Source organism: Bubalus bubalis, chromosome 5 (assembly GCF_019923935.1).
Source record: "Bubalus bubalis isolate 160015118507 breed Murrah chromosome 5, NDDB_SH_1, whole genome shotgun sequence".
In the NCBI taxonomy this organism is placed as follows: domain Eukaryota; kingdom Metazoa; phylum Chordata; class Mammalia; order Artiodactyla; family Bovidae; genus Bubalus; species Bubalus bubalis.
Genome location: NC_059161.1, coordinates 122,550,641 through 122,570,800, shown reverse-complemented (window position 1 = coordinate 122,570,800; position 20,160 = coordinate 122,550,641). Strand labels below are relative to the sequence as shown.

The window sequence follows — 20,160 nt, the reverse complement described above, 5'->3', positions numbered from 1 at the left end:
AATCCACCCATTTCCCTCTGCGCTTGCGCCCGCCGTAGTCCCGCCCCCAAATCCCGTGGGCCTCTGCGAGATGGTATTTATGTGTTTCGCGGTAGGCCTTCGGTCTCATTTAGCCACAGCTCTCGGTAAGTGTGTTGGTTTATTGAGTTCTACGAGAAAAACGGCCGTGCAAACGTGTCCGCGCTTTAGCCTCTCTTTGTGGTGCCTATTGGGTTCGTGGGGGAGGAGAGAAAACGTGATCTTAGTGTTGAGGCCTTGAAGGAACAGGGGCTTTGTGAAGGACAAGATGGCGATGGCGGGCCGTGCCGACGGGCCTCTCTGTGATGAGACCCTTTTCACAGACCTGTACTGAACTCCGTGAGGATAAGAAACTCTGAGGAGGCCGGCCTTGCATGGCAACGCAGTCTTAGCTCCGGAAAACAAAGCGTTTACGAGACAGAGTGCTGACCCAATATCATTTGTCTACAGGGTTCGGACGCGCGCCGAACGCTGAAGGATCGCAAACCGGTCTCATTGGAGTAAGTGCTCCTGGCCTCCCTTTACTGTCTTTTTTTCTTCCTTGTTGAATATGCGGGAGTCCGATGGGATGTGCTACGGGGATGATTTCAAAAACTGAACTCTCTCTTTCTGATGGATTAGTGGAGAAAACATAAAAATCTGAGTAGTACCATCCGTAGCAAATGTTTGGGCTTTTAGCCCTGCGTTGTTAAGGCACTAACGTGGGACAGTTAAACTACGAGATATGAAAGTAAGAAAGGGTATATTTTTTTTTTCCTCCCAGATGTGGTTTAATTCAAAGGAGCTTACAGATTGGAGGATGAGTCAAGACTTACTCCTGTGTGGATCAAGTGTGGTGATGCTGCAGGTGGGTACGCGATGCTTTATGCAGATGGGGTGTAGAAGAACAGTATCGGGATGGGACTTGGTGGTTGAAATTGCACTGGCCACTCCATGATGAATGTAAAATGACAAGCATATGCCTGAACTCAAAAGTGATGTCATCTTACTACTGAGAAGTGGGCCCGAAATGCTCTAGGGTCTTTTAATGCTAGTTCCCGAGTACTGAGAATAATGGCTCATTTTTCTGTCACCAGTATCTCCTCACCAGTCTTGAGGAATTCAACTGCCTCCCAGGCTGAATGCAGGTAAGTTTTCAAATGGGAGGGTTGGTTGTGGTCTCTGGTGTTTTCAACAACCAGGAGAGCAAATGGTCAGTGGAGCAGTGTTTTTGCTCCTTCCAGCTTGTTCCTCTTGGAATGATTTTCCTGGGGAGGGAGTCAGCATCCTAGCAAGCAGCATAGTTCCTTCTTGAGAGGGTGTGCTCTTCCCTCACCCACACATCACTGTCAGATGATTTGAATTGATAATGCTGATCCTCTGTGAGGTACCACAGTTAATAGCATGTTAGAGTTCTGATGGCAGCTTCTGTTGATGAAGAAATTGTATTTCATCCTAGTGTTTTGGAGTAACCATTTTCTCCTCTTTTGTAGATTGTCACAGCATTAATAGAGTCATCTGTCTTACAGTAAGTTACTTCTTTCAGTATTGTGGGAAATGGAGGGGTTTCTCTTGTTTCTGATAGTGCTGTTTCTTGATCTCTTATTTTATCTTTATTGATTTCCTAGGTGCCTCTTGATCTGCTCAGGATGACTTCTACAAAGAGTCAAGAGGTGAGTACTTGTAACCTTGCTTATTGTTGCTTAATTCCAGTACCAATGAGGAAAGCAGACATCCTGTCTTACCCCTGTTCTAGCCCCAGAGCCAGTAATGGTGAACCCACTGGGGCTAACTGGGAGAAAGGATGAAATTTCATTCCATAAGGAATTGTCTGAGGTACAGCAAATGAATAGCATTTGCTTGGCTTGGGTTATCCATTAACCCTAGTTAGAATAGTTTCGGTTGTTTTAGATATTTTGCTAATTACATGATCTTCTCATTCAGGAGCAGCTTGTTGCTATACACTCCTGGAAAGCCTCCAGAGTTAAAAGGTTAGTTGATTAATGTGTGTATGGCATACACCACCAGGTAGGCAGTTTCTGTGATGAATCAAACTAGCTCACTATGACTTAAACAATGAAAAGACATGAACACCTGAGAAACTGGGAAAGACAACAGTGGGTACTGTGTGTAAGGAACTTCTGTCACTCATAGCTTTGTCCTTCCATAGGTACCATTGCCAGTTACCGTTGCTCAGAGGTGAGTGATCTCCATGTGTTTGCACATACAATGTAATGAGTGGGAGAAAATGCCTTTTTAGGTATCTGTGATGACTTACATGGAATCTCGTTCGGCTGATGATTTGCTGTTGAGACTCGGAAATCTGATTTTCTGGGAATGGTGGCTTAGACAGGAACAGCTTATAATGCAAGAAGCAAGCATTACTGACTTAGTTGTCTTTGTGTTTCAGGTACAGCTCCTTGTCTGGTGCCTGAGAATGATTTTAGGTAAGTCTATTATCTATGGCTGCTGTATAGAATTCACCAGTTTTAGTTTGGTGCTTTGAATAACTGCAGACATGATTTGTAAATCCAAAGTTTGTCTTTGGCCATTAGTGAACCGCCCGTTACACTGCCACTCACCAGTGATGAGTTCAATACCGCCCCAGTCTGATCACTATGACTGAAAGGTATTTCTGAGCTGTGAGTTTCCCTTGGAGTAAAAAGTGACTGTAGTGTGAAATTTGTGGCCTTATAGCCAACAGGAAGTGTTTTGGACTAGCTGGTGATTTCTGTAAAATGTCCAGTGAAACCAACATAGCTTTTATAGATGGGCCTGTCCTGGAGACAGTTGACTTAGTTCCGAATCTTTTGCAGGGGAAAGGAGTAAGCCATATATCTGCTCCACTGTAGTCTGAAGTTGAGAGGTGAGTAAACTTAAACACAAGGTGTGTCAAGTTAAAATTTCCCAGTGAAGAAATACTCACAAGTCTTACTTCCTGTCCTAGTCCCAGAGCCTGTAAAGGTGAACCCACTGGGGCTGGCTGGGGGAGAAGAGGAAAGCTTGTTCCAGAGGGAACTGTCTGAGGGATCATGAGAGTTCCTAAACAAGGCAAAGGGGGAATAAATGACTGATTGAAAGGCAGATATTTTTTTTTCCCCCTAGATCTGAAGAAAGAACAAAGCACAGATAATGGTAAGTACCTGTTCATGTACTTGTATTAAAAACTAACCATGTTTAAAGGATAACTCTTTTAATTTTAAACCCATCAGGCATATACTTGTGAAAATCCAATAAGAAAAAACTTTTTTTTTTTTTTTTTTCTCTACAGGAATCCAATGTGGAAGATGTCAAAACTGAAAAATCCTTGTACAGATTGCCTGTTCAAATTAGCATACAATCATTTCAGCCTTTCTAAATAAAAATTTTTTTAAACCTTCATTGATTCCTGTGTTTGAGTGGGTCTGACTGGACAGAAATAATCCCAGAAAGATTGTTAAATGGCTTTCCCCATTTAGCTTGGCACTTTACCTAACCCAGGGAAGTATCATTCAGGGAGCCTCTTTGGAGTTCTTCATGAAAATTTACTGAGTTTGAGTGACCCCTTTAACTGTGTTTAAAACCTTAAGACTTTGGATACTAGGAGACAGTGGCTCAAAAGTTAAGAACAGAAAAATTGGCTGTCAACTCTTGGTATCTTGTTGCCCCTATCCTTCACATGAATCTCTCAAATGATTTCTGTGGAGTTTAACAGCCCTGGGCCTACAACCAGAACTTCAGAAAGGAACTGCATTAGTACCCACTTGGGATACATTGTCACTTCAGTCCTGTACAACCCCTTGTGACCCCATAGGCGGTATCCCACCAGGCTTCTCTGTCCACAGAATTCTGGCAAGAATGTATGTACTGCTTGCTCAATCATGTCCAACTCTTGCAACCGCAAGACTGCAGCACACCATGCTTCCCTGTCCTGCATCTCCCAGAGCTCATTCAAGCTCAGGTCTTTTGAGTGATGCCATCCTACCATGTCCCAGACAGGTGGTCTTAGGTAATGACCACTTTCACATTTCTCAATAGAAGGGGAAAATGGATGAACTAGAATGCTCATCTGTTGCTAAATTTTTGTATGTTTAGAATATGGTTGTGTCAGAACTGGTAAAGGAGGCAATTTAGGGGCTTCTCTGGTCTTTTTTCTGCATTTTCATATTGTTCATGGGGTTCTCAAGGCAAGAAGACTGAAGTGGTTTGCCATTCCCTTCACCCTTGGTCTGCAAAGAGGTCATACCAGTCAATCCTAAAGAAAATCTGTCCTGAATTCATTGGAAGGACTGTTGAAGCTGAAGCTCCAAGACTTTGGTCACCTAATACGAAGAGCTGACTCTGGAAGAGACCCTGGTGCTGGGAAAGATTGAAGACGGGGAGAAGACGACGGGATGAGATGGTTGGATGGCATCACTGACTTGATGGACATGAGTTTGAGCAAGCTCTGGGAGTTGGTGACGGACAGGGAAGCCTGGCATGCTGCGGTCCATGGGGTTGCAAAGAATGGGACAACTGAGTGACTGAACTGGTGGTCTAGTGGCTAAGACAAATGCATACACACACAATGGGATATTAGCCATAAAACAAAAAAATTGAGTCGGTTGTGAGGTGGAAGAACCTAATAGGCTTCCCTGTTGGCTGAGATGATAAAGAATCCGCCTGCAATGCAGGAGACCCGGGTTCGATCCCTGGGTCGGGAAGATACGCTGGGGAAGGGAATGGCAATCCACTCCGGTATTCTTGTCTGGAGAATCCCATGGACAGGAACCTGGTGGGCTCAATAAGGAGGTGATATATGTATACTTAGAGCTGATTCACATTGATGTACAACAGAAACCAACACAATAGTATAAAGCAATTATCCTTCAGTTAAAAAAAAAAATCCACACTTCCCACTGCAGGATGCATGGGTTTGATCCCTGATTGGGGAATTAAGACCCCACATGCTGCATGGTGTAGCAGAAAACAAAAGGGGGATGTAAATTGAGGGGCATTGTTATATCAGTTTTATGAAAATAAAACATTAAATTACAAAATTTAAGTGTACCCACATGGAAAGAATATTCCCTTGGCCTTGCCTCTCCCTTCCCTCTCCATGACCTCTTCCACTGCTCTCCATCTCTGCCACCACAGCTACCCACCCTCACCCCCTAAGCCACACTCATTTCTTGCCTGGAAGATCACAAGGAGACTTCTCTTCCTTTTCCCTGTAGACCTTAAACTTAATGAAGGCAGAGTCCATGATTTTGCTCATCATTGTCAGGTGTCTGCTCAAAGAGCATAACAAATGGACAGATGGCCTCCAGGGAGCACAGGTTTCTAGGTTCAGGTGGGGCCCTCACTATCAGCCCCCTGCATCCACGAAGCAACAGGCAGGAGTCACAATAGATGAGAGTGACAGAGCTATTCCCTCTTAACCTTTAATTCAGAAGAGGAACAGGGCTACTGCCAACCTGATGGCTGAGACCTGCCAGGGAAAAGCCCCCAGAGATCTGTGCTTGGGATGCTTGACTGCAGCCTGCATGGACGGACTGAAGCTTATTTGGCTAGGGAGTTATGGTCTGCCCCAGATTGAGTCTTGCAGAGTTTAGAGAAGTTTGGGGTTGAAAGAAAATGAAGGGGCTTCCTTGGGGGTCCAGTGGCAAAAACTGCGAGCTCCCAATGCTGGAGCCTTGGGTTCAATCCCTGGTCAAGAAACTGGATACCACGTGCTGCAACTAAGAGTTTACATGCCACAACTAAAACCCAGCACAGCCAAATATTAAAGAAACTGATTTTTTTTTCTAAATGCTTATTTGGCTGCACCAGGTCTTAGTTGCAGCACCTGAACTCTTAGTTTCAGCATGTGGAATCTAGTTCCCTGCACAGGGATCAAACCTGGGCCCCCTGCATCAGGAACCAAGTCTTAGCCACTAGACTATCAGGTAAGTCCCCAAAGAAACTGAATTTTGCTTTTGTCTTTGTATTAGGTTTTTTTTTTTTTTTTCTGGCTACTGTAATAAGTTGCCACTCTAATGGCAGAAAGTGAAAAGGAACTAAAAAGCCTCTTGATGAGGGTGAAGAAGGAGAGTGAAAAAGCTGGCTTGAAACTCAACAATAAAGAAACTAAGATGGTGGCATCCAGTCCCATCACTTCATGGCAAATAGAAGGGGAAAATGTGGAAACAATGACAGATTTTATTTTCTTGGGCTCCAAAATCACAGTAGATGCTGACTTGCAGTCATGAAATTATAAGACATTTGCTCCTTGGAAGGAAAGCTATGACAAACCTAGAAAGTGTTAGTTGCTCAGTCATGTCCGACTCTTTGTGACCCCATTGACTAGCCTGCCAGGCTCCTCTGTCCATGGGATTCTCTAGGCAAAGATATTGGAGTGAGTAGCCATTCCCTTCTCCAGGGCATATTCCTGACCCAGGGATCAAACCTGGGTCTCCTGCACTGCAGGCAGATTCTTTACCATCTGAGCCATTAGGGAAGCCCCTGACAAACCTAGATAGCATATTAAAAATCAGAGACATCACTTGGCTGGCAAAGGTCTATACAGTCAAAGCTATGGATTTCCCAGCAGTGAGAGTTGGACCACAAAGAAGGCTAAACACTGAAAAATTGATGCTTTTAAATTTTGTTGCTGGAGAAGACTCTCAAGAGTCCCTTGAACTGCAAGATCAAACTAGTCAATCCTAAGGGAAATCAACCCTGAATATTCATTGGAAAGAATGATGGTGAAGTGAAGCTCCAATATGTTGGCCACCAGATGCCTGGCATGCTCAGTCAATGGGGTCGCAGAGTCAGATGTGACTTAGTGACTGAACAAGTTAGCACAAACTTGGTTGCTTAATACAAAGCAAATATATTATCTTACAGTTTTGGAGGTCAGAAATCTGAAATGGGTCTCAATAGGCTAAAACCAAGGAGTGCTAACAGGGCTGCGTTTCTTTCTGTGGGCTCCGAAGGAGTCTGTTTCTCTGCCTTGGCTAGATTCCAGAGGCCACCCCCCATTTCCTTCGCTGACAACCCTCTTCCATCTTCTAAGCCAGTGATGGTTTAGCAAATCTTTCTGATGCTGCATCAGTCTGACACTGAGTCTCCTGTCTCCCTTTGTGATCTTTGTAACTATTTACATGGAGCCCATTAGATAATCCAGAACGAAGATGCAGATGCTAAGTTGCTCAGTCCTGTCAGATTTTTTAGCGACCAGGATCCTCTGTCCATGGGATTCTCTAGGCAAGAGTATTGGAGTGGATCCAGGGGATCTTCCCTACCAGGGTGATTGAACCCTCATCTCTTATGACTCCTGCACTGACAGGCAGGTTCTTTACTACTATTGCCACCTGGGAAGCCCAGTCCAGAATGATCTCTCCTAAAAACTATTAATTTAATCATATATGTGAATTACCTTTTGTCTGCCATGTAAGGTAACATAATGAGAGGTTCTAAGAATTAGGACATGGGCATGTAGAGCATTATTCTGTCTACCACAGTCCCTTAATTTGGCTTCTCCCTAGAGGCTCTGGGTTTATCGGTGAAGCCTTCTGTTTATTAACAGGTACACAGTGTGAGAAACCAGTCTCTAAAGTCATAGATGATCACACTTTGCTAGCTGTAATCATATCAGTGAAAATAGAACATGCTACTCTTGCTGGAAGGATCTCAACCCAGACACGGTGTGTGTGTTTGTGAGTGTGTCTGTGTGCTCAGTCGTGTCCCACACTCTTCGCTTCTTCACAACCCACGATTCGTAGCCCTCCAGGCTCCAGAGACACGGCCTCTAATTCCAACCCAGATGTAGAGCTCAGTTAAGGAGGTTTCAAATAGAACGTTCTGCGTTCACACTAACATAGTTTCCAAGGAAACAGGACTTCAAGTCCCTTTTCAACAAGAGCGTGACATTAATACCTTTCATACAGCTGGGCTTTGCTCTGAGCCTCTAAAGTACCGCTTCTGTTAAATTTGACCTGCATTGCCTCACCGCCTCTCCCACCGCTGGTTCCTGGGTTTAGGAATCAGGAGGCTCCGAAACGCTTTTCTCAGGCGGCTTTTTCTCCCGCTGTAGGGCCAACGGTGGGTAGTGGATGGTACAAACGGCAAGATGTAAGTGGGGTGGGGGCGGATGTTACAGTAAATCAGGGAGCGGGGAGGAGCAGACGCCAGCCTGGAGCCCCGTAATGCGAGGGGAACATAGTCCTAAAGGCCAACTTCCACTGTCACCTCTGGACCGAGAGCAGCATGTCCTCAGTTCTCACAAGCACCCCATAAGGGCGGGTTATTATTCCTCCATTTAACAGAGAAGACAGGAGCCTAAGTAACAAGCTTTGCGTGCATGCCGTGCGTGCTAAGTCCCATCAGTGGTGGTCGACTCTGCGAATGTAACCTACCAGGTTCCTCTGTCCATGAGATTCTCCAGGTAAGAATATTGGAGGGGACGGTGACCTCCTTCAAGGGATCTTCTCGACTCAGGGATCGAACCTGCCTCTCTTATGTTTCCTGCTTTGGCAGCGGGATTCTTTACCACTAGTGCCACCTGGGAAGCGCAAGTAACATGGCTCGTGGCATCAAATCAGGAACTGGCGGACAGGGGTCCCAACTCGGTTCTTTGAACACCAAAGTCAGCGCTCAGGAACCGCGGGCCTTTCCAAGTAAATGTCCGGAAGAGGGGCGCCGCCCTGCATCCGCTTCAACAGACTAACGACCACCACAGCTCTGCTGCCCCTTCAGGCGCGGAGAGATCGCCAGTCTCCGAGGGTAAAACACCAGGCGGCCATAGAAATCACATCTAGCATGGGGACCAATCTCAGAAAGCGAAAGAGCAGCGGGGCGGGTTTATGCAAAACACACAGGGAGTTAGCCGGAAGGCGAAGCAGTAAAGGAACACAATTTAAGGTCTATTTCCACAATTTTAGTAATTACTATGAATCAGAAATGAGGAAAAATTGGTTTTAAGCAAGACTGCACTTTGATAAAAATCTAATGATTAGGCCATAAAAGTCACCACAACCGAAAAAGCTACACTAAGAGTAAGGCCGGCCCGGAGGGAAACAGGATGGTATCGCTTCTCGGCCTTTTGGCTAAGATCAAGTGTAGTATCTGTTCTTATCAGTTTAATATCTGATACGTCCTCTATCCGAGGACAATATATTAAATGGATTTTTGGGATTAGGAGTTGGAATAGGAGCTTGCTCCGTCCACTCCACGCATCGACCTGGTATTGCAGTACTTCCAGGAACGGTGCACCTCCTTCGGGAGGAACACACGTTGGTCTCTGAAAAGAAAGATATAATGTATATTTTATTTTCGCTTTTTTTTGACGGTGTGATCATCATATACCGGTGTAAGTATTTACATCGCAGTACACTTTCAAAAGAAAATTCCAATATCTTTTAAGCTTTTTTTTTTTTGGTTTAGTGCTTAATATACAATGAGTAGTAGGGTTACATTAAAACGGGGGGGTCCGTATACACTGTGTTGGTTTCTACTATGTACTTTCCGTTTCAACAACTCAATTTTCGGCTATAACAGACACGAGTAAAGTGGTTCAGAGTTTTTTTTACAGAAGCTTGACGGGTACTGCATAAGTCGCACCGAGGGCGTCACGACTGACATTATTTTAAGGTTTAGGGGTTTTTTTTTCGGTTTTTTTTTTTAAAGCTTTAATAAAGTACAATAGTTTAACTTGCTTTTTCTAACTTGGTAATGTACTTGAGATAAACGATCTGTAAGGATTTTCGTACATGTTACATAATGGTAGTGGTTTCGGTGGTTGTGGCGCCATTTTATATTCGGGGCTTTTTAAGAGGTTTAACGAGCAAGTTCTTGTCCACCAAAAAAAGTGGGGTCTATTCCCCAAGGCCGCCAAGATCACCTGGAGAATAATTTCTACAATTGCAATATTCTTGTTTGGAGAATCACAGAATGGGGTCTCAAAGATTCCGACTCGATTGAGTGATTAGTACTTTCCATTTTCACCGGTATTCCTGTCTGAAGAATGAATTGGGCAGACGAGCCTGGCTGGATATATCCCCGTAGAATCGCCAAAGCCGTCGGGTCCGACTTAGCAACTAAATAACTACAATTTTAAGAATAATGACGGGCACATATTAGATAAGTTATTTGCCGTAGAGAAGGTATTGAGTAGTGCTTAGTACTGTTCTTTACAACGGGTAAGTTTCCTGGTCTAGTTGTCTCAACTTGAAAACTCTAGGTGTGCATCTGGCCTTGCAGCAAGGAAGTCTTTCGAGCAAAGAAATAAATGGTTGAACTTTTCATAAAGGGAAATCATAGTACTTTCAAGAAAAGAGACCGTTCAGATTTACTTTAGGATCTGTGGGGGGCGGTAATGGTGGTTGTGGTGTGTTTCTGTGGCCTAACCCCCCAACTTTGTTCATTTTGTCCTATTACGCTTGAAGTTGAAGCCATGCGCTTCTTCAGTGATTTGAATCGTTCCTGATATGACCTCTTTTCTTCTCTTGTACAGAAAACATTACATGCTTTAGAGCAGAGGAACAGACTAGGGCTGCCTGGATCCGATATCGTGGTTGAGACAGTATGCCTTTTACTCCAAATGTAAAATGGTCAAGTTACTGTTCAGATCTCCACAAATAAGTCTCCAGATTTCATTTTTGTAAAAGCAAAACCAGCTGGCGGGGAGGATATTTTTACTCTTCAGGTTCTTTAAAGGCCTAGGAGTTCCTCCGGATCCGACTAGACGCATGCTGGTGACGCAGGCGCTGCGCCGGAAGTGTGAGCCTTGGGTTCCCGAGCTCCGCTATGGCGGCTGCGGCTGCACGCTGGAACCATGTGTGGGTTGGCACCGACACTGGCATCCTGAAAGGTGGGTAGCGAGGTCGGGCGTTGGGAACTGCGGGCGTCGCCGTTTCGCTATTCTGACGCGATTGACGCCCGTGTCCCGCAGGAGTGAACCTTCAGCGCAAACAGGCGGCGAACTTCACGGCGTCAGAACAGCCGCGGCGCGAAGAGGCGGTGAGCGCCCTGTGTTGGGGTGCGGGCGGCGAGACACAGGTGAGCGACCGCTGACAGTCGGAGCTGGGAGTCGGACGCTGCCGCCTCGCTCTCCTCGCCATCCTGTGCTCTTCTGCCTGCAGATCCTAGTGGGCTGTGCCGATGGGACAGTGAAGCGCTTCAGCACAGAGGAAGGCAGGTTCCAGGGCCAGAGGCCATGTCCTGGAGGGGAGGGCACGTTCCGAGGCCTCGCCCAGGTCGACGGGTAAGACCAAACCCCTTGCAGAAACGCTCAGGTCGTAGCGAGAGCGTTGAGGCTCCTGCTGGACGACCGAGTAGTGGCGATCGACCCTGAGGTGACATGAGCCTGGTCTGCGTGACAGGGACGTTTTTCCTGCCTTCGTCCGTTCATTCCTATAACAAACTTTTATGGAACACTTACTCGGTTGTTTATAGGCACTGGGCGAAATGCAAAGGCTTAGGTAAACCAGACACAGTATCTGCCATCATAGAGTTTGCTTCTTCCAGAGTTTTTTTTTGTTTGTTTTTTTGGCATAATAACCTTTTGAATGACCCTGAGCACGTTATTTAATAGTTTGAAAGTAAAAGTGTTAGTCGCTCAGTCGTGTCCGACTCTGTAGCCCGCCGGACTCCTCTGTCCAGGATTTTCCAGGCAAGAATACTGGAGCGATTTGCCATTTCCTTTTCCAGCGAATCTTCCTCAGTCTCCTGCACTACAGGCGGTATCCTGCAGTGCAGGAGATTCTTTACCAACTGAGCCACTAGGGAAGTTTAGAATATGTTTTTAAATGCGGGCTAACAACCACCAACAAAGTGGTAAAGCTCTTAAAGTAAAGAATAGGAAATGCTGGGTTGCAGGCTTAGTTTTCTTCTGAAGGTGAAGAGAGAGGCTATGAGCTGACTGCGTAGGTTTGGTGAGGTTAATTCTGACAGGTGAGTCTGGAAGGCTGGACCGGGAGAGGAGGAATATTTGAACTTGGCCTTGAAGGTTGGGTAGAATTTTGACAGGTGGAGAAAGGAGTTAGGGCATTCTAGAAAGAGGCTCCTGCCTGAGCAGAGGCCAAGGATTCGTGTGAGGCTACAGGGCACATTACAGGGAAGATAAACAGCATTTGGGGGTTGAAGAGAAGACTCTAGAGAGTCCCTTGGACTGCAAAGAGATCAAACCAGTTAGTCTTAAAGGAAATCAGTCCTGAATATGTATTGGAAGGACTGATGCTGACACTCCAATACATTGGCCACCTGATACAAAGAACTGCTGGAAAAGATTGAAGGCAGGAGAAGAGAATGACAGAGGATGAGATGGTTGGATGGCATCACCAGTTTGATGGACAGGAGTTGGTGATGGTCAGGGAAACCTGGAGTGCTGCAGTCCATGGGGTCGCAATAAGTTGGACACAACTGAGCGACTGAACTGAATTGGGGGTTGAAGCCCAGGAAACTTTTTTTTTCCCCTTTTAAAAATTTAAGAGGAAGCATTTTAATATAAGATGAACGAGGTAAGTTTGGATTTAAGGTAAAGTGCTTTAAGTGTCAGGTTGAGCAATCTGCAGTTTTGTAGTTGGTGAGGCATGATTGGTTTCTGAGCAGGAAACACTGTGGTCAGAGCTGTGAGCCTGCAGGAATGTGCAGATGGATTGGAGAGGGGGCAGTTGGGAGACTCTTGCCACAGCCCAGGAAAACCCAGAGCCTGAACCTAGTTGGGGAGGGTGGGCAGATATGAGAAAAAGCAGAGGGCTTGGGCTGTACAGATCCTGGGGAGAGATTGGCTTGTCTGGTCTGACACCCAGAACAGGGAACTTGAGAGAGGAAGCCGGTGTTTGATTCTGACCAAACACTAAATCCAGAGCAGTTCCATTTCAGTGCTTTCAGAGCTCTGACTCCTGGTGACCACATCAAGAAAGACCAGCAGGGCCAGGTGCCCCAGGTGGAGCTGTGGAATAGCAAAGACTATGCTTTGCAGTATCACAGTCTTGATTGCAGCTCTGATTCTGACATTTATAGCTAAGTGGCAAATCTTATAATTTTTTGCACCTTCTGTTTCCTTACTTTTAAGACCAGTAAACCATTACCTTGATGAGGAAATTAAATAGCAGCCATCAAGCCCCGCCCAGACCTGAGTTACCTAGAGGCTTCCTTAGGAACAGGGCTGGTAGGAGGGAGTCTAGTTCATATGAATTTGGGGGTGGGTCGACTGGGGACAGAGAACATTTACCCCTGCTCTTTTAACTCTATCCTCCCTTTGCCTGCAGCACCCTCATCACATGTGTGGATTCTGGGATTCTTCGAGTCTGGCCTGACAAGGACAAGGAGGCATCCTCTGACCCAGTGAGGCCCCCCTCATCCTGATCCTGATGGTTGGGGAAGGTGGGGCCCAGGGTAGAGCCAATGAAGGCTTTGGGGGAGGAGGATTAAGGATCTGGAAGTGACTCTCATCTCCCCTCTCTCATTCTTTTCAGCTCCTGGAACTGAGGGTGGGCCCTGGGGTATGTAGGATGCGTCAAGACCCAGCACGCCCCCACATCGTTGCCACAGGTGGGAAGGAGAATGCTCTGAAGGTGTGGGACCTGCAGGGATCTGAGGAGCCTTTGTTCAGGGCCAAGAACGTGAGTGATGGTGGGTGGAGAGGACCTGGGTCCGAATTCCCAGGAGTCGAGGCCACTGATTATGAATTGGAGACCGGCTGGGTTTTAGGGGATGATGATAGAGGGCAGAAGGAAGGGACGCACTGAGCCCCTCCCAGCTCTGTCCCTCATCTACCGACCCCACCAGGTACGGAATGATTGGCTCGACCTGCGGGTTCCCATCTGGGACCAGGACATACAGTTCCTTCCAGAGTCACAGAAGCTCGTCACCTGTACAGGGTACCACCAAGTAAGGCACACATCTCACCCCTAAGTTTTTCTGGGCTCACACAGCTTCCTGGAGAAATAGGAGGCTTGCGCTTTGCAGGCTTGGTCCCCACCATTTGGCACAGCCACTCTTCTCGCCATCCTGGTGTCATCCCTGAACTCCCAGAAGAAGGACCACTTCCCAAGCTGAGTGTTCAGCCGAGTGGCTAAGCCATTGACCTTTGCTTATGACATTCTAGGAAGGAGTTGCTTGAACTGTGATTCTTCCTTTTCTTCCCACCTGGAAGAGAGAAGGGAGTGTCCCCTTCATAGTAGAATCACATGGGGCCCATGTTATGAGAAGACATGGATGGATTGGGTATCAAGAGAACTGGGTTCTGGTCCTGATGGCAGTCTCTAATTTGCTTTGGGACCCAACCATGACCCTGTAGTATCTGTAATATCTGGTCTCCGTTCCTCAGCTGTATAGGAAAGGCCCAACTGGGGATCTTTTCAGCTGGGCCTTTTTTTTTTTTTTTGACTGCACTTCCTGATCCCTGATACTTTCCTGATCAGGGATCAAATCTGAAGTGGAAGTTCAGAGTCCTAACCATTGGACCACCAGGGAATTTGAAATTCTAAGACCCAGGCAGAACTGGGTGGGGCTACATTTGCCCTGCTTCCTCTGCTCTGCATACTGAAGTCTGCTCTTGGTAATACACTTCTGCTCAGAACACATATGAGGGCTTCCTCTCTCCTTCCTGTCCAGGCTTAACTTTTTTCTCTGTTTGAGTTCAGCAACTCTGACAGTTGGGCCAGCTTGCTTTTCCATCATGAGAGGGGAGTATAGATGGAAAGCTCACACATGCAGACCATGGGGATGCTGCTGCTCCTAGCCTGGGGGAACCTCTGTTCTCAGCTCTATATGTTCATGTTCCTTAGCAGCTCTCCTCTACTCCTCAACACTCAGAGAAGAAGGGTGTGTTTCAAATGAGAAATTTTCTCTGAAAGAGTGGATTGTAAAAGCAGTGTATGGGGTAGGGGGGCTTCCCTGGTGGCTCAGTGGTAAAGAATCTGCCTGCTAATGCGGGAGGCTCGGGTTTAATCCCTGGGTTGGGAAGATCCCCTGAAGAAGGAAACGGCAACCCATCCCAGTATTCTTGCCTGGGAATCCCATGGACAGAGGAGCCTGGTGGGCTACAGTCCATGGGGGTCACAGAAGAGTTGGAAACAACTTAGCGACTAAACAACAACAAATGAGGGGAAGTGAAGATGTGGAGCCATCAGGGGGCTGTGCAGAGTAAAGGCGCTGTTGTGATGCCTCAGTCTCCTTCCAGGTCCGTGTCTATGATCCAGCCTCCCCTCAGCGCAGGCCAGTCCTCGAGGCCACCTACGGAGAGTACCCGCTGACAGCCATGACCCTCACTCCGGAGGGCAAGTGAGTGTAGAGGGCAAAGTGGGGCTTGGGGAGGACTCCAGGGGGCTCCTGCTGACCAGCCCCATGTGTGTCTCTCTGGTCTCCTCCTCAGTTCAGTAATTGTGGGGAATACTCATGGGCAGCTGGCAGAAATTGACCTTCGGCAAGGTGAGTAGACCAGGGAGCCTTGCGGGGGGGCAGGGGTGGGGAGGAAGGGCAGGGTTCCCCTCTGACAAGGGGTGGTAGAGCTGCTGAGCCCTCTTTCAGGTGCCAGAACCAAGTTCAATCCTGGTTCTGCCAAAAGCTGTGTGACCTTGGACAAATTTCTTTGTCAATTCCCTGTGCCTTAGTTTCTTCACCTGAAAAATGGAGATGTTAATGGTAACTGCCATGTCAGCATTATGTTAAACGAGGATTAAATGTTGAAAGAAAGTGATTTGAACAGAAAACACTCAATAAATGGTTGTTGGCTGACCAGTTAGCACTGATACCTGCCCCCTTTTTCAGGGCGCCTGCTGGGCTGTCTAAAGGGACTGGCAGGCAGCGTCCGAGGGTTGCAGTGCCACCCTTCAAAGCCCCTACTAGCCTCCTGTGGTTTGGACAGAGTCTTGAGGATACACAGAATCCGGAATCCACGGGGCCTGGAGCATAAGGTGAGAAACCACTTGTTCCTGCCTCTTGTGCCCTCCTCCCTCCCCCATTCTTGTTTCTGTTTCAGCAGACTTGGCCCCTTAAGGTCCCTCATCTCTTGCAGGTTTATCTCAAATCTCAATTGAACTGTCTCCTCCTGTCAGGCAGGGATAACTGGGAGGTAAGCTCTTGGGTCTGGGAATGTGGGAGCTAAGGGTACAGGTGTGAGGATATCTCTGTGAAGAGGGAAGGGAGGCATCTGGAACTTAGACCTGAGACTGTCCATCCACCTGCTGGGTATAGTCCTGACAGGGTCATTGCCAAGGGTAACATAGGAGCATGGATGAAGTGAAGTGAAAGACTTCATGTGTGACTCTTTGTGACCCCATGAACTGTAGCCCACCAGGCTCCTCTGTCCATGGAATTCTCCAAGCCAGAATACTGGAGTGGGTAGCCATTCCCTTTTCCAGGGGATCTTCCTAACCCAGGGATTGAACCTAGGTCTCCCACATTGCAGGTAGATTCTTTACCAGCTAAGCCACCAGGGAAGTCCAGGAGCATGGATGGGCATGGTTTTTAGGAGCAGGAAACAAGGGGTGGTGCCTGGAGGAATGATTCTCCTCCCTGTGGGTCTGTTATTGTACTCCTGTGGCTTCTCCCACTCACCAGGATGAACCGCAAGAGCCTCAGGAGCCCAACAAGGTGCCCTCAGAAGACACAGAGACAGATGAACTTTGGGCGTCCTTGGAGGCAGCTGCCAAGCGGAAGCTCCCCGATTGGGAGCAGACCCAGGGCGCTCTCCAAGCCAGACGGAGAAAGAAGAAACGGCCTGGGTCCACCAGCTCCTGAAGAGCTTGTGCTCACTTTGTAAATAAACAGCTTAAAACGTACCATGACCTTGAGCCTTTTGTGATGGGAGAGAGTGGTGGCGGCTCCCTGAGCTGGGGTGGTGGGTGTATCTGACGTCACAAAAGCAGGGCCGGGAACCTGCCGGCTGGCGTGGGTGGCACCGAATGCAGGGCCGCATGCGGGGCCATGGGCTGCTGCCAAGATAAGGACTTTCAGACTTCGGATGAGCAGGCCAAGGAGGCCGGGTCAGAAGGTGGGACCAGAGACACTAGGGGGCCCAGGGAGCTGGGAGTGGGGACTGGACCACAGGAGGTTGGACTGGGGAGAGGAGAACTCAGCGGCCTCACATCCTCTCAGGCACTGATGCGGAGTCGGTGGAGCAACGAGATCGCAGGTCGAACGAAAGTCTTTTGATCACTGTGCTGTGGCGGCGGCTATCCATGTTCAGCCGTCGGGGTTCCTCTCGGTCAACCAAGAGGCAGGCAGTCCAGAATCCAAAGCCGGCGAGTAGGATCCAGGAGTGCGATCAGGAGAGGATCCAGGAGGAGCCGGAGAAGGGATGACTCCAGCCCTGTTCTCACGCCTCCCCAGCCTTCAGAGAATAAAGTTTCTAACGTGTACCTGCCTATGCGCTTGTGCTTCGGCTTTGGGCACGTAGAGCGCGGGCACCACCAGGTTCGCGGGCTCTTTAAGGCTCCATCCCTGAGGCTGGCCAGTCCCCTGGGCCCCGGGCTCTAGTTCCTTGGGGGCGGGGCCACAGGGGTAGCCTAGCCAATGGGAGGGCGAATTAACACCTGCGTTTTGGTGGAGGGGCGTGTCTCTCGGGTTGCCGAGCTCGAAGAGGCGTGGCACTGCTTTCCCGTCACCGGGGGTGGGGTTACGTGTGGGTGACGTGGCGGCTTCCAGTCTTTAGTCGGGTTTCGGCGGCTTCGACTCCAGGGGGAGGAGGCGGTGACGGTCTGGGAGATTGTAGCAGTGGCGGCGGCGGCAGGCGGCAGAAAGGAGGTAAGACTCGGTAGGGTCTGGCTGCCGTGCCTGCTCTGGGCCGCTCTTTCCGGGGACGGCGCCGGGCGGGGGGAAGGGAACCAGGGACAAGCGGGCAAGTCCTGCCGGCCCGGCTCGGAGTGAGCGAATACCTCGCTGTCCAATCAGAAAAGCCCCTTTAAGAAGGACGTCGGCGTTAGCTAATCAGTGTTTGCAGACTTCCAGAAGGTGGGACTTGGGCGAGGCGAGGGTGGGACTTCCTGCTTCAAATAAACACCTAGAGATTTTTTCCCCCTCCGCCCACCGACGTGTGTCCCTCTGAGGTGGTCCGTCACCGTTTCTCCCTGAGAAGTCGGAGGAACCCGTGGCTACGAGAGGGCCCAGTTAGGGCCTGGGGCAGTTGCACGGGACGGGCTGGAGCCTCAGGGCCACAGGACCTGGCTCTGGCCCTGCCTCTACTTCAGGGCCCCGGCCCGCGCTGTGGCTGCCGGAACCAAGTTGGAAGAAGAGTCTGAGGAGGGGGACAGCTTGGGCTGCAGAAGAAGCAGGATCCTGTCAGCTGCGGGCCGGTCCCAGGATCTGCGGGTGGCTTCGGGCTCGAAACTCCGTGCTAAGTGCGGCGGGGCCCCGAAGAACTGCTGGTTGGGGCGGGGGATTGGTGGAGAAGGAGGCTGCCTGGGGAATGACACTCTCCCCTCCACCACAGTCCGAGGTTATGCGTCTCAATGATCCCGCGGAAACGCTACGGATCTAAGAACACGGATCAGGGTGTCTACCTGGGTCTCTCAAAGACACAGGTCCTGTCCCCTGCAACTGCTGGCAGTAGCAGCAGCGACATCGCCCCTCTGCCCCCCCCAGTGGCCCTGGTCCCTCCCCCTCCCGACACCATGTCCTGCCGGGATCGGACCCAGGAGTTCCTGTCAGCCTGCAAGTCCCTGCAGAGCCGTCAGGTAAGGACCTGGACTGGGAGAGGCAGAATGAGTCTTATTCAAACCTGGGAGAGGGGATGCTCCAGCACCGTAATTCTTGGGGGAGTCTGATGGAGACCTGGTCCAGCTTGGGACGGTAGGATCTAACAAGCATCAGAGAAAAGGTGGGCTAGCTAATCTAGAGGCAAGGATCCAGACTTTGTTGTTGTTTTATTTAATCCGGAATCTAGGGTTGCTATTCTGGAACGAATATCTCAGGGCGAGAAATGATTACAGTATATTTGGTTTGGATAAGGAACAGGTTTTAGAAAGAGCCTTTATTTAGCTCAGAGACAAACGCTTTAAGTTCTCATTCCAGTATAATTCTACCAAGTTTGCTTTGTGACAACGTGGAAGTTAATCTAGTTGGACCTCAGTTTTTATATCTGTAAAATGAAAGAAACTTTCCAAATACAGTAATTTTAATAAAATCACTTGGGAGTGCTTTTTTTAAAAATTAGATTGCTTTGTTTTGGCCCAGATTTTCTGAATCCAAGTGGAAACTGAGTAACTGTGATTTTAAATATTTTTACTGCTCAGTTCTTGTTTACAGTTGCTCTTCTATATCCTCTCCAAGAGCTTCCTGTTTATCCTCTTAATTCCCCAGTTGGAGGAATAGAATGGTAATACTAGTTACCATTTATTCAGTGCTTATCATGGACCCAGTATTTGGCTAAAATAATTTATAACCCTTATGTTTTTTAATCTTAGCAACAACAAAAGGAGATGTGTAGAATTGTCTCCATTTTACGTAAGAGGAAACAGAGATTCAGAGTGGTTTAAGTCACTTGTCCCCAGCCCCCCTTCTAGTAAGTGGTGGCATCAGGTTTTGGGTGGCCTGGCCAGTAGTGGCCAGGCCCCTAGTGCTAGAGGGCGAGTTTAGAGGATGCCTGGGGAATAGTGAAAGCTGGCAATGGGAAGGAAAAAATTTACTTATTGACGTTGCCTTTCAGAATGGAATCCAGACAAACAAGCCGGCTCTGCGTGCTGTCCGGCAGCGCAGTGAATTTACCCTCATGGCCAAGTGAGTTGGGAGAAGTTATGTGGTAGGTTGGCCAGTGTCTGAGGAGATGTAGTCTTGCCTGTGGTGACCTTGGTGGCGAGGACTGGGATTGGTTGTGCTGGTGCTAAGGTGGGAAAGGCCCTCTCCTTCCCGTCCACAGTGTTCTCACTTGTGCTCATTTGCAGGCGCATTGGGAAAGACCTCAGCAACACATTTGCCAAGCTGGAGAAGCTGACAATCTGTGAGTGTTCCTGGACCTTTCAGAGCTGGGGCAGTGAACACCGGAGGGCTGAGGAACCATACTGTCTTGAGTCTGGTCTCCGACCTCACCTGTGGTGGCTTCTTGTTTGTCTCTGCAGTGGCAAAGCGCAAGTCCCTCTTTGATGATAAGGCAGTGGAAATTGAGGAGCTAACTTATATCATCAAACAGGTGAGCGACTAGCGATCAGGAGAGTCGGGCATCCCAGTTGCATCACTTCCATCTCTTTCCCTTGCTCTAGAGTCTCAGAGCAAGTTTCTCTG

At 48.4% G+C, this 20,160-nt stretch overlaps 3 protein-coding genes, 1 long non-coding RNA gene and 10 other non-coding genes across 18 annotated transcripts in view; all 14 read left to right on the top strand.

The window, feature by feature from the left end:
• The first annotated feature begins 14 nt into the window (after window positions 1-14).
• LOC102413176 lies at window positions 15-3,378 on the top strand. Of its 2 annotated transcripts, none has more exons than XR_003109640.3 (12): window positions 15-125; window positions 469-518; window positions 782-865; window positions 1,095-1,145; window positions 1,491-1,525; window positions 1,626-1,670; window positions 1,942-1,988; window positions 2,168-2,196; window positions 2,408-2,444; window positions 2,814-2,863; window positions 3,103-3,132; window positions 3,269-3,378. It is a non-coding gene; the product is annotated as an uncharacterized LOC102413176 (long non-coding RNA). The 2 variants fall into 2 exon arrangements; XR_003109642.3 differs by having other exon boundaries at window positions 20-125; window positions 2,945-3,132.
• LOC112585297 lies at window positions 314-383 on the top strand. The gene has a single exon (XR_003109771.1). It is a non-coding gene; the product is annotated as a small nucleolar RNA SNORD25 (small nucleolar RNA).
• LOC112585303 lies at window positions 592-666 on the top strand. The gene has a single exon (XR_003109777.1). It is a non-coding gene; the product is annotated as a small nucleolar RNA SNORD26 (small nucleolar RNA).
• On the top strand, window positions 947-1,018 carry LOC112585302. Its single transcript, XR_003109776.1, has one exon. It is a non-coding gene; the product is annotated as a small nucleolar RNA SNORD27 (small nucleolar RNA).
• On the top strand, window positions 1,346-1,421 carry LOC112585301. The gene has a single exon (XR_003109775.1). It is a non-coding gene; the product is annotated as a small nucleolar RNA SNORD28 (small nucleolar RNA).
• LOC112585308 lies at window positions 1,711-1,837 on the top strand. The gene has a single exon (XR_003109782.1). It is a non-coding gene; the product is annotated as a small nucleolar RNA SNORD22 (small nucleolar RNA).
• On the top strand, window positions 2,034-2,100 carry LOC112585300. The gene has a single exon (XR_003109774.1). It is a non-coding gene; the product is annotated as a small nucleolar RNA SNORD29 (small nucleolar RNA).
• Window positions 2,260-2,329, top strand: LOC112585304. Its single transcript, XR_003109778.1, has one exon. It is a non-coding gene; the product is annotated as a small nucleolar RNA SNORD30 (small nucleolar RNA).
• On the top strand, window positions 2,575-2,642 carry LOC112585306. Its single transcript, XR_003109780.1, has one exon. It is a non-coding gene; the product is annotated as a small nucleolar RNA SNORD31 (small nucleolar RNA).
• On the top strand, window positions 2,903-3,028 carry LOC112585307. Its single transcript, XR_003109781.1, has one exon. It is a non-coding gene; the product is annotated as a small nucleolar RNA SNORD22 (small nucleolar RNA).
• Window positions 3,379-9,009: 5,631 nt separating the features above from the next.
• On the top strand, window positions 9,010-16,724 carry WDR74 (WD repeat domain 74). The gene is given in 13 exon segments (XM_006064510.4): window positions 9,010-9,307; window positions 10,451-10,772; window positions 10,774-10,807; window positions 10,889-10,995; window positions 11,079-11,200; window positions 13,209-13,284; window positions 13,416-13,562; window positions 13,729-13,830; window positions 15,125-15,225; window positions 15,317-15,372; window positions 15,712-15,857; window positions 15,959-16,015; window positions 16,504-16,724. Coding segments are annotated over 12 exon segments (1,215 nt in total). The 5' UTR covers window positions 9,010-9,307; window positions 10,451-10,685; the 3' UTR covers window positions 16,684-16,724.
• LOC112585349 lies at window positions 9,025-9,215 on the top strand. The gene has a single exon (XR_003109818.1). It is a non-coding gene; the product is annotated as a U2 spliceosomal RNA (small nuclear RNA).
• A 135-nt stretch (window positions 16,725-16,859) lies between the features above and the next one.
• LOC112585202 (testis-expressed protein 54-like) lies at window positions 16,860-17,309 on the top strand. Its single transcript, XM_044943633.1, is given in 2 exon segments — window positions 16,860-17,026; window positions 17,029-17,309. Coding segments are annotated over 2 exon segments (375 nt in total). The 5' UTR covers window positions 16,860-16,869; the 3' UTR covers window positions 17,247-17,309.
• Window positions 17,310-17,548: 239 nt separating this feature from the next.
• STX5 (syntaxin 5) overlaps window positions 17,549-20,160 on the top strand; it is a 28,452-nt gene continuing 25,840 nt past the window's right edge. For 2 of the 4 annotated variants that reach the window (XM_006064517.4, XM_045165845.1), the window contains exons 1-5: window positions 17,549-17,688; window positions 18,374-18,617; window positions 19,589-19,659; window positions 19,824-19,879; window positions 19,998-20,068. In XM_006064517.4, coding sequence (XP_006064579.1) covers window positions 18,393-18,617; window positions 19,589-19,659; window positions 19,824-19,879; window positions 19,998-20,068 — 423 coding nt within the window. In that variant the 5' untranslated portion in view covers window positions 17,549-17,688; window positions 18,374-18,392. The other 2 variants (XM_045165847.1, XM_045165846.1) reach the window with 2 other exon arrangements.